The sequence below is a fragment of the Rhipicephalus sanguineus genome, chromosome 10 (genome assembly GCF_013339695.2).
Source record: "Rhipicephalus sanguineus isolate Rsan-2018 chromosome 10, BIME_Rsan_1.4, whole genome shotgun sequence".
Taxonomy (NCBI): Eukaryota; Metazoa; Arthropoda; class Arachnida; order Ixodida; family Ixodidae; genus Rhipicephalus; species Rhipicephalus sanguineus.
Window position 1 is genome coordinate 50,165,741 of NC_051185.1, and position 12,301 is coordinate 50,178,041.

Here is a 12,301-nt window from a genome sequence, read left to right on the forward strand (position 1 = left end):
CTTGGGGTGCGAAAACCCGTGCTGCATCGTGGTGGGGAAGAGCTGATGGGACTTGGGGAGGCACGTACTGGTACTTTGGTTTCAAGCTTTGGTTGGGAGCAAGTGCCCCTTTTGCACCTCCAGCCGACGCCCATATCCCTACATGTTCCCAGCCCTACTGATATCCGTGCTATTCCCACTGACGTTCTGTAGAACTTGTACAGAATCCATATGGTTTAAGCATGAGCAACAAAAATGCAGTTGCTGCACAAGCATTAGGTATATTCGCTTGATGTGACTGTACTGTTATGTCAGAAAGCCAAGGTGGAAAGAACAAACACTGATAGGCATATGTGAGCATGGTTGAGTTGCCTTGTTCGGGTATAAGCAAGGTGACAGTTCTGTCGCTTGTCCTTTATATGCTGCTACCTTTGGCACTTATGCACTTTGGTAACTTGGTGAATCTTCTTGACAATGGTACAGGGGCTATGTCTGGTTAACGTGCATGGGGGGGGGGGGATTTCGCTGGCCACTATTTTAAGCATTCCTGTACATTCAACATAGGTATATGGTTGGGCATCGATAGATGCGAATGACCGCAATAAAGCATAGCTCACCGTGTCTCCTTCTACCTCGCAGCAATGGCGTCCACATCAAGCAGGAACCAGTGGTAGAAGAGCCCAGCAGTGACCTGGAGGAACCCATGGAGGCCACTCCCGACCAACTGGTCACGGGCTCCGTGCTCGAAGACGACCTGGGAAGTGACGAGGCGCCGCGACCCTCCGACGGCATGGACGCCGCGATCGGTGGCCGCGACTCGGCCACCGAACGGGAGGACAACGAGGAAGCCGAGGACTTGTCCCTATCTTCGTCCACGACAACCCCCTGCGAGACGCCAGTCTCGAACTCGACGTAGGACATTGCCCCCACCCCCTCTTCACCCGCTCCCTGTACTCCCCACACCAGTCAGTCCTCCATCCTTCCAGCCTCTCCCGAGAGAGGTCGCGCGGCTTTGCCGGCATCACGACGGAGCAGACAAGCATTGCCCCCTCCCGACCCTCCTCCATGGCACGAATTTCATTTCGTCTCCACGCAGCCGCAGCAACAGCAGCAGCAGCAGCACCAACAACGCCAGAGCATTGTCACTGTAGCAGTTGACGAATACATCTCTATCGCACCGGTACCTCAGTAAACACAATTACCTCAGTGGGAAAGGCGACGAGTTGTTTTCCGGCAGAGACAGGTGTTTTCCCCTTTCTTTCCAGGCTGTGGTTGTTTTACGGCGGACTGTTTGACGCGGAGCGTTAGTCGAGGCCGCAAGTGTGGACGCGTTGAGAAAGAAACCGGTTTGGCTCTCTGCTTAAGGAGTGGCATAAGATGTCACCTTCACGGACAGTCGTACGCGTTGAATTGTTTGGTGGAAGACGTGCTAGCATGCCTGTTGGCAAGCAGTGTGTGCGTGCAAGCATTGGGCCCGCACGAGTCATTTCCGAAGCGTATGAGTGCAGAAGGCACCCAAGGTGCATTGCCATACAACTTCTTGCTTGAAGTGACCAAGCTTTCCTAGTGTCATTTGTCAGTAGTGACAGCACACCACTGAATTATAAACTAAGCATTTGCCAAAAATGAAGCACTTGTTGGATTCAGCTATGCGTGGCGTTCAAAAGTAATGTTTTCAGTTTACCTGCACTGTTTAGGCCTCTCGAAGCAAAGCTCAGTAGTGAGAAAAATGAAGCCTTGTTTCATCGTATAATGCTGAGTTGCAGTGAAGCTTCAGAAGGATGAAGAGAGTTAGCACACTGCTTGCGCAGCAAGTGTCGATGCCCATATCCTTTCCAACGACCTGTTCGCGGGAAGGTATGGTGGTGAGTTCTGTGTAGTCTTCGGAATAACGTGTCAAAGTGCTGTTGACGATCCCTCCAAGCTATCTCTCTCCAAGTTTGCCCTCCAAGTTGGCACGACATTCTTAAACAAGCAGGTCAAGAAGAGTTAACCGGCCCGATCGGAAGGCAGTGAGGTTGAGACGCTCACGCACCCTTTGCAACGCAGAAGGTTGGCATTGATCGAACGGAAGCATTGCGATGACAGCGCAGCGTCCTAGCAGACTCTAGCCGAAGAGCCTCGGGAAAAAAAAATGTTCCTCTGTGCATATCGTTCCACACTGTGACCACACAGTGTCAGCTTTTCCTAGATACAAAAACGAAGCGCGAGAAAAAAAAAACGCGATCGATGAACCGACACAAAAGGGAAAAAAAAAAGTTGTAAAAGTTACCACGTATAGTGTACTACTCCATGTTCTCCTTCCTCCCCTCGTTTTGTGTGTAACAAGAAAACTATAGTGCTACGTAAAACGACGTCACCTTTTTGCAGTCTTCGTACTAAGTAACTTAGAGAGAGGCAGGTGGCAGTTACATTGTGTAGGTGGTAGCGATAATCTTTGGTAGCAGTCTGTGTGGTACACTTACCTTTGCACGGGCTCGCATTCGTGGCAAAGCTCGTCGTCTCGGAAGGTTTGAGCTTCTCACTGTGGGGACTCTGTCGTCGAAATTGCACGCCCCGAAACCCCAAGAAGTGTCTGTGTTTCTCGAAGAAAAAGTGTGAACGTTGCCCAGTGATGTCGGGAGCGTTTTGTTTCTGCTTACATCTCCCCTGTATCACTTATTTGATATCGGTGAATCTGATATGACCATCCTCCTGTGTGTTTCGTTTTCGGCGTACCGTAACCAGCAAGGGCCTGTGAAGCCTCCCACTGATGTGTCTTGAGTTAAATACAAATGAAAAACTGCATTCGACGGTGTGATTCAGGCCCAGGATGTGTACTTGTGCTGTTGAGTTGGTTCACTGCTGCGCTATGGACAGCTTAAGTAATTTTTTCTTCTTGGTCACCTTTTATTTTGTTCACTGCTTATCACATGCAAAAGGGTCATCACAAATATTGCCTGGCATCCCGCGCGAGCCTCTAAACAAATCTGCTTTCACAGCATCACATTTTGTTTCCCATTCATGTGTACAAAAGTAAGGGGACAACGCAAAACCATCGGTACCATGTTTTTCCGTGTGCTTCATTCGTTTCATTTTGTTGAAGTTCACATTTCTTTTTCATTCGTGTTGCCACACCGAGCACTCATGTCACTGTCACACCACATGAACAATGACTTTGCATTCCTAACGACCAAGCAGGCTGCCGCGTTGTCATGTGTGCCATGTGCTGTTGGTATCCTAATTTTTCGCACTCGCTTTTTTTTTTGCTCAATTTCTTTCTCAGTGTTTTCTTTTTTTTTTCTCTGCAACACTTGCTTTTCCTTAGGTGCCTACAGCTTCTGTCAAGCTTTGTCCTTTTTACGTCGCAGCCTGCTCATCAGCATGTGACAGTTTGGCTGCTTGTTTATAATTGTGTCTTTAAGTTTGTTTGTTTTTCTGCTTTGCATTTCTGAGCACCACATCTTGTCCAAAACACCGAGTGACTTTAGTTCGCGCATAGTTTCTTTTTTATTAATTTACAAATATAGTTTATATCTGCTGCACCAGAAATACAAAGATTTTAATGCTGCTGATATTTTTTCGGAGTGCTCTTGTACTTCTTTAGCCTACTTCTATTGCTTTGTTTCTATTCAAAGTTTAATGTCCAATACTTTGTAGTAGTGTTTTCTATTTTTGTCTATGAAGAAAGTGAGAGCCTGGAAGAAAAGAAAAAGCTAAGGAATGAGTGTTCTAAGTGAAAGTTTTGTCCTTAAGGTATTTATTGATGATTGTACATATTAATTATTCTGGCGTGCCCTCACGCCAGCGGAGGATGGTAAAGTTTTTCTTTTATACCAGTGTAAGCTCTGTATGGCGTCATGTTCAACTCATTTTATTTCGTGCATGTTGTGTTTGCATTTTGCATAGTCACGACCTGGCAAACTCACACTCTTCATGTAATGTCAAGCTGTTCGTCTTATTATCGGTGGCTCGCTAGTGTCTTTAAAAAAGCACTAACCGCGTGCATTGCTAGTAGACGGCGTTCATTTGGATGCGTGGTGAAGGCATGTGTTACGTTCGCTTCTCAAGCACTCGAAAAAAGAAAAACTGAAAGATACTGGTGATGCTTCTTTTGTTTCGTTCACTTTTTCTTACGTGTTCTGTTGTCCCATACGTGTGTTTTTGTTTCTTCTGGAATGGTGTTAACATCTTCATTTTTCTCCCAGTCATTCATTAGAAGCAGTGTGGTAGTGTTTTGAGCCAGTCACTTTCATGCAAACCGTACATATCACTTCATGCTTCCACGTACTTAAAGAAAAAAAAGAAAAAGAACCTGCATCTTCGCAAAATCACATATCCACAATGTTGTCAATACAGTATTTTTTCCCTGATTTCTTGTGTTCTGTTTGATTTTTCTCCTTGGTTCACCACCACACACTAAAAAAACAAGTTTTCCAATGACCACTACATTCCAGCTTTTCTTTTTCAGCTGTCTAAAAACTTTAAGCTGACAGTAACAAAACCTTTTGTAATTCAGCCTGCTGTGTCTGCTTTCAGATGCTATAGAATAAATATGAATAATGAGCAGATAGCATGAAAACTAAAGTTCAACTTTTTTATGTTTCAGTAAAGATTAACAAAACCCACATTTATGACTGTTCGTTTATTTACGAATTTATTATAGTTTATTTTTCTATAGCTGGGCAGTTAACAACCCTAAACCAGACATGACCGCAATGCACGACTTCAGAAACAAAGGAAATTGTAATATGGTTTCAGTGATTGTATCTAGCTTTCGCTCGAGCTTTCGTATCTGTTAAAAACCACGAATTTTTGTGATAAGCCACAAATTTTCATTTTCAGAAATGCAATTGACATTTTTTGTGACCCCATAACTGAGAAAGAGAAAAATTTCATTAGAGTAAAAGAAATGAAAAAAAAAAGTTGAGTACTAAAAGTATTCAGGCAAATTATAAAGCCTTGATGTATCTTTGCATTTGTTTTTCCCGATTATTAAGCATAATGCTAGGCCTCGTGGAAAAGACTTTGCTTTCGTACTGATAAATACGTACTCGTTCACCGCTAACAAAGTCAACTTTTCATAAAAACATTTCACTTCAAAACACACTACGAAATCTAAACGTCTATGAATGTTAAAGGGCCTTTCAAAGTGAATTAGCAAATTGTGTCTTTTCAAAACAGCTTCATTTTTTAAAGGAAAGCTTTAACCTTGTTTTAGTTATTTCCGTTATCATTGTTTCCTATCAACTTGGCACACCGTGCACCTTTCTTTACTGGTGAGCTGTGGCAAGCTCTATCAAAGGCACTAGATAAAACAAACGAAAGAAAAAAGCTACTTACTCACGATAAAAAGGATGTTAGCCTAAAGGCTAGTGTGTAGGCTGAAGGCCAAATACAGGTGGCTAGCTTTTCAGTGCACCGTTGGCAGACTTAGTCCGACCAACATGGCAGGCTGTCATTACCGGTCTCGGTCATGTGCAATTTTACAATGTGCACCTGAATGTGAATGTACATAGTATATGCATTAGAAAGGGCATCAATATTACCAACACTAAAGCATATATATTGTGGCTGCTGTTCATTATTTTTCTTTTATTGTAGTTATGACTTAACGTGCTTGTGCATACATAACTGACATGAAACACCTATTAAACAAAACAGTTCCTGGCATCGTGTCTGTCGGCTGAGACGTTCGAGCTCTTTAATTCTTTCTTTTCCTCTATGCGACCTGAATTTTCTTCTTACCAATGTAGCCTGGACTGTCTGGTTCGCATCACACGGTAGGGCTCAGAAATTGAACGCCTTGGCTACGCGTTCACAGCCTTTGATTTGTGTACTCAACTGCGGACACTAAGCAAAGAATGGTTGTCAGCAGTTACTGATTGCTTTACTAGAGGGAACTGTGGCGCTGCGATCGCTCAGCCACTGTGGGAATGATGGGTAACACATGGATTTGCCTAGACTTGGGCTCGCGGCTACTAACGCACTTGTGGCTTTGTTTATTGTTGCGTTTTGGCTTTTGTTTTGAATAAAAGAACGGCTCGTTGTGATCCTTGTGAGCTGCAGATTTGAATTGGTAAGCCTAAAAGGGCCAAGTTGATGAAGTGGAACTGCTCAGCTTTTGCTAACTTCGTCTTGCGTCGAAGCGGCTGCAGGCCACACGGAGCCGAAAGAACGAAGCTTTGCCAAATGCATTTATTACCCATCGTTCCCATGCTGGCTGAAGCGTGATGCGTTTCAGCTCCCGTAGACACTACCGCCAGATTTCCCTCTAGTGTACGATTGTGAAACTATGTGGTATCAAGCAAACTACTACATCCCCTCTTTCTTTTTTGCGATTCGCTCTGTTCTTCCACCTGGAAAGGTACACGTGCCGCCATGACTCATTCTCCTGGTCGACTCGTCCAGCCGACTGTAGACATTGTTAGACTAACGTCATGTTCCTCGACCGATCCTATAGCCAAGCTTCAAAAGAATGGCACCCTAGAATTCCTGTGTACATAGAGAATGTCCTACTATGGTGTCGCATGTTCCTGATGTGTGGTCGACGTCTCCTTTACCTAACGAAGCAGTGACGTCAGCTTTTTTTTTTTTTTAGCACGCCCCGCAAACTGCGGTCACGAGTGTTTACAATTGAAAAAAATATGATGCGTGTTCATTGGTGTTGCCATGGCGACATGCGCGTAAGCTCGTTTATATACTCTTGACAGCTGTTAGGCTTACCTGCGCGTGTGTGATATATATGCCCTCTTTCTCATCTGTGACTCCGTTGTTCACGTCACCTTCCTACGCCATCTTGATTTGTTCGTGACCCTCCCTTCAGTTCTTTAAGTAACTCTGCAATGCGAACTCACGGCGTGGTGTTTCATGGGCTACGATTTCCGCAAAGAAAAAATGAGATACTTGAAAAAACGGCCCCTGCCTTTGACAGGACCGGGTTTCCATATCCTAAAGAGCGTAATGGCAGAACTTCCGGTAGCCGTCACACGTGGCAGTCACGTGACCTCCGTAGAAACGTCACGTGTGACGTCATGAAGGCGTAGGTTGCTGACTCCCGGTGGCAAGACTGACACTGGCAAGATGGCGGCGACGTTTTCGTAACACCAGGCAACACCTTCCCTCCAATTCAAATTTTACGGTGGTGGTATGACGTCACACGTGAAGTTTATGCTTAGGTCGCGTGACTCCCGCGTGTGACGTAAACCGGAAGTTACGCTATTGCGCCCTTTAGAATACGGAAACACGCTTGGCAGTGGCTATAAACCCGAGTACGAAAAAAATTTTTGCACTGGCGGACATTCATCGAGAAATATTATGTTCAGTTACGATTGTGTAATTAGTGGTGCGCAACTTCTCATGACATATCATTAATGACCAACTTTGAAATGAGACGACTGGTCGCATTACTTCGATTCAAACTCATCGGTGCAAAGTCCTACTGTGACTTCACGAGGTGTTGCCCAGTAGTGCCCTCTCTACCGAAAAAAAAAGGAGAAAAGATAATGGTTGAAGCTAGTTTGAAAGCGGTTTCGAAACAATCTGTTTCATTTACGTCGATACATCGCTACGTCTCGTGAAGTTGGATGTGTCTGAACCTCGAAATCCCCGTATAACCCGAATCCACCCTTTAGACTAGTGAGAGTCGTGCTAGTTTTCTTTTATTCCAGTGAGAAAAAGTTCTTCGTTTCGATTCATTTGCTCTTCCTCTAAGCAACTTCATGGTGACTGTTCCTAACGTGGGCAAAATTTCCGCAGTGTTTCACCTCTACGTGAAAAGCTGCTGTACCCGGCCGAGTGTTAATTGTCACGCTATAAGAAGGTCGTACATGTATAAGCTGTGCAGGCAGTACCATAGTATTTGGGAGAGTAGTGCACGTGCCAGAAAGACCAGTAACAACAAGTGCGACGTCAGTGATGGCTTCATGATACGTGCGTACGTCTCTTTGGAATGGCCTATCCATACTAAGCTGAGGGGCAAGGTGTTTGTAACAGAGTATACATCCCAGAGCAATAAAAAAATGGCGAGATAACTTGATTACACGGAAAAAAAAAGTACGAAGAAACCCCCCTCACCCCCCTTTGGAAGCTGTAGAGAAGTGTGTTTTGTCGGTTTATGTGTACATCCACACTAAAGAAAGCGTGGACCAAGATTATAATAAAAAAGAAGTGACTGCAACTTTCGGTCTCCCGTGGTCATTATTCCGGCCAGGAGTGCCATTGCGGACACTGTCAAATTCCGCCATATTGTCAAATTTCGTAATAACGGAATTTTAAGCCAATCAGAGAGGTGGTAGCAGCCCTGTGGGCCAATCGCGAAATCTGACAACATGGCGGAATTTGACAATATCCTGAATAGCACCCCAGTTCTGGTACGGGTGTTCACGTCCTTTCAGTTGAAGGGCGCCGGCACCACACTCTAAAAAAAGAAAAAAGAAAGCACGCAAAAAGGTTGTCTTTTTGTCACACAGCAGTAATCATCATCTGGATTGCTCTCGTTTCCTATCTTGAAAACTCGGCACTCGCCACTTTCCTCTCAAGAATGCTACGTCACGCTGATAACGTGTAGGCTGTTCGTGGCCTCTGGTAAGGGCGCGTGGCGATAATGGAACGAAAGGCAAGCTGGATAGACGACGTGTATTGTTGTGGGTAAAAAGAAAGTCTTTTAAGCGCTCTTTTTGAATAGTGCAGTGCATCGTCCGTGAACATGCGGTTAGCAGAACGAGAGCACTGACCTCTGGGCTGCCTGTTTTGCATAGCAGAACACGATCAAGCGCACGCAAACAAAGAGAGAAGGAAGTGTTGACAACACAGGCGCTTATACTTCCAACTGATCATTTATTCACAAAATTGCATATTATGAATATTACCTTTCACGACGTCATAAGACCGAAATGCCGGCACGAGGTGGCCTAGATCTGGCATGCGCTTGACTGCGTTCTCCTAGGCAAAACAAGGTTTGGCCACTGTAATCTTTACTCCCTCTTATAAAACTCGAACTACTAATGCATCGACCATAAACATGTGTTCAGTTAGCGCGAAACCACGAAAAAATGGAGGGCAAAGGAGCAATGTGAGCGCTCACGTATTGCTTTAAAGTACAGTACCAGACAGTTACACGAGGTAACAGTTCGCACGTTTATGACCCATATGAATTACACTGAACGTAGTTCACGCTCGGTGGCAGCACAAGCAAGGTGTCAATCGCGCACAAACGTGAACAGCTCCCATTGGACGATCGCGAACGCTCGCTGTCGCGACGCATGGAACGATGAGATGCTGACAGCAAAGATCGCGTGTGCTCGTCGAAAAGCGAACATATAATTCGGTCAGACGCTTCACCATTTCAAACCAACATTTCTAGGGCAAGAAACTTTGCTTGAAACTGCGTCGCCCGCACCTCCGAAGCTCAAACTAAGGCGAAAGCTTTATATGGCTAATTGGTCGGGAAATACGGCAACACAAAGTACCTAAATTCTCGTGATGTTACACACAGTTGTAATGATGCGAAATGATTAGGAATACATATTACCGTGAATTCAAAGTGTGCTTAACGGTAATCAATGTACGTTAAAGATAATGAATAGTGAATTAAATGTTAAGCAAGCATGAATCAAATGACTAAAACCAATGCCCATTAGAGTGGATGAACGCGCATTAAATCGAACCAGGGGTGAACGAAGTGAATTAAGAAGGAATCAAGTGGCTCAAGTATGGATCAATGTTCATTACAATGAATCAAGAGTGATTCAGCTGAATTCTGAGTGCCTCGCAGAGCACGGGCTTTCGCCTGCGATTTCCTTGAAGTTAGCTAAAGGAACACGGTCACCTTTAAATAAGCACGCAGCTAAAAATCATTGAAACATGGGGTGTCGCTAGTCAACGTTTTGGCAAGCGGTCGTGTCTTCTACAGGGCAAAAGACAAGGCCACTTGTCGATACTTTGGCTCCAGCGTCACGCCTTGTTCCAAAGATTTTTCATCGTTTGAAGGTTCCATCTTCCACTGAACTTTTACCTTAAATAGACACGCAGTAATAAGAGAGAGCGCACGAAGCCACCGACGTCCCCGGCTCGCCCTTGCAAGCTAGTCATTCGCCCTGTCAGTGGCTGTAGATAACGCCCGGCATGTAGCGCGCGGGCCGAGTTCGTACTCAAGCTGGGCGAGAAGGATGGCTTAGACGAGAAGACTGACCTATATAGACCGGCCGTGGGGCTGCGCTGGCTCTATCACGTGACTTAAAACGTTGAGCACACGAGAAGAAAAGCAGTATATTTAAAAAATCGGCAGGTCCCACACCTTGTTGGAATCGGTTTCATGCGAAGCAGTCACCGAGTAGTTCTATGCTGCATTTTTTTTTTTTTTTTGCTTTGAATCGAGCGTTACGAGGTGGATAGACGTGTTTCTGTAAGTGTAGTAGTTTGCAGATCGTGGGCTTGCCAGGCACGTCGACTACACTGGCGTTTAAAGGGTAAGTTATGGTCTGGCGTAATGTCAGCACTCGATCCCGTTAGAGCGCAGACGTGCTTGTTATCGAAACGAAGTGCGCTTTACGGTGCGATGATGTGAATATCATACGTAACTTTCGTTACCGCATTGTTCCGGGGTCGAGCAACGCGCGAATATAGCTTGCTCAATCATATAGGAATACAAATGTCATGTTTATTAGACTGCTATAAAAGCGGACCCAACAATGGAACCAGAATTGACGTTAACCCGATATGACGCCTATATCGTAGGAGTACATATGTAGTGTTTATTGCTTTGTTATGAAATTAGATAGCCAGCACCGCAATCACAATTGACGTTGCACCGACATTACGCTTGCATAGGCTGTTTTTCCAAGACAGCTTCCAGACCTAGCGTGGCTCTGTGGTAGAATACCCGACTGTCACGCAGAATGCTTGGGTTCGATTCCTACTGGGATCCTGATTTTTATTCTTTGCATTCGTCGGGTCCCCGCCGCAGATGTCGGTTTTTACCAATGTCTGTTGTCGCCTTTCTTTGGTAGATATAAACTATCAATCACCTGCGGTCATACCCATATACCGTGGCCCGTGGTAAATGGGTATGTGCCACACGTGTCTGGAGGAAAGGGTTTGACGGCGTACGCGTAGGATTTCCACGTTATTCATGTCATGACTAGCAGTCATATTCGTCAAGTCATGTTACCCTCTCATGCAAATTTTGGTCTAGACCAAGATAAGGAGAGGATCACGAGAGCACCCAGACGTAGGCGGATAGATAGATAGATAGATAGATAGATAGATAGAAACTCTCAAAGCGCCAAAGGTTCGCTAAGAAATGCTTCGCATTTAATAATATGTGGGGTTTTACGTGCCAAGCCACGATATGATTATGAGGCACCGCGAAGTGGAGGGCTCCGGAAATTTTGACCACCTGGCGTTCTTTAACGTGCACTGACATCGCACAGTACGTGTGCCTCTAGCATTTCGCCTCCATCGAAATGCGACCGCCGCGGCCGGCATCGAACCTGCGACCTTCGGGTCAGCAGCCGAGCACCGTAAGCGCAACACGACCGCGGCGAAGCGCGAGTAAAGCCAACGTCATTCTCGACACCCGCAGCACATCTCGGGGATCACCAGCATCAGACGCGTGGTTACGTAGGTCATTCATTTTTCTCGCACTTGGAACTCCATTCGGGACATCACAACGGCTTCGGAGATGCACCGATGACGTCTGTCCAATTGCTATCGCAACAAACCGTGTAATTCTGATGCGTAACAGGACCAGACGTTTGACTAAGGCTCGGAAGTGCGTTTGTGGTACGGGACTGTATACGAAGTATCGCATACTAGTCGAGTAGCGTAGTATTGGTCGCGCATTCAATTTGACATTCGGAAAAGGCCAAATATCTGTTGAAGTCGCTCAATTTACTTCCTCCTTTCAGGTGAAAAACCCCATGAGATAGCTGTTGCGGACAAAACCATTTTTCTGGAAACACCCGGCCAGCTTATTACTGCGGTCGGGAGATCACAAGAGCAATCTTAGCAAAATATCATCCATCTGCGAAGGGTGTTTTCGTTAATTGCTCGGAGAGAGCCAGCGGCCACTGCCCCGGCATGTACAGCCGCCCACAAAAGTTTACGGAACGTGGGCTCCACTGAAAATGCGAATTTCGATCTTTGTTAGTTCACGGCGCTTCTAACCTAGCGGATAGCGGCGTAGGTCGCAGGCACTACTTTAAGCTGGAGCATTTATTTGGAGGCTATCTTCTCAGAAAAAGTGGTCATATAGCTTTTTTGGGAAATTTCGCTGTTCCGCAAACTTTTGGGGGCGGAAATACAGTCTATATCGTTTGTAACAAACCGGTATATGCCTTAA

The 12,301-nt window shown here is 45.4% G+C and overlaps 1 protein-coding gene across 5 annotated transcripts in view; it reads left to right on the forward strand.

Annotated features, from left to right (window-relative positions):
- The window catches only part of LOC119371838 (forkhead box protein P2), a 476,643-nt gene extending 472,312 nt beyond the window's left edge, over positions 1 to 4,331 (forward strand). For all 5 annotated transcript variants that reach the window (XM_037642296.2, XM_037642294.2, XM_037642292.2 and 2 more), the window contains one exon: positions 619 to 4,331. In XM_037642296.2, the coding sequence (XP_037498224.1) occupies positions 619 to 895 (277 nt within the window). In that variant the 3' untranslated portion in view covers positions 896 to 4,331. The remainder of the gene's footprint in view (positions 1 to 618) is intronic.
- The last annotated feature ends 7,970 nt before the right edge of the window (positions 4,332 to 12,301 follow it).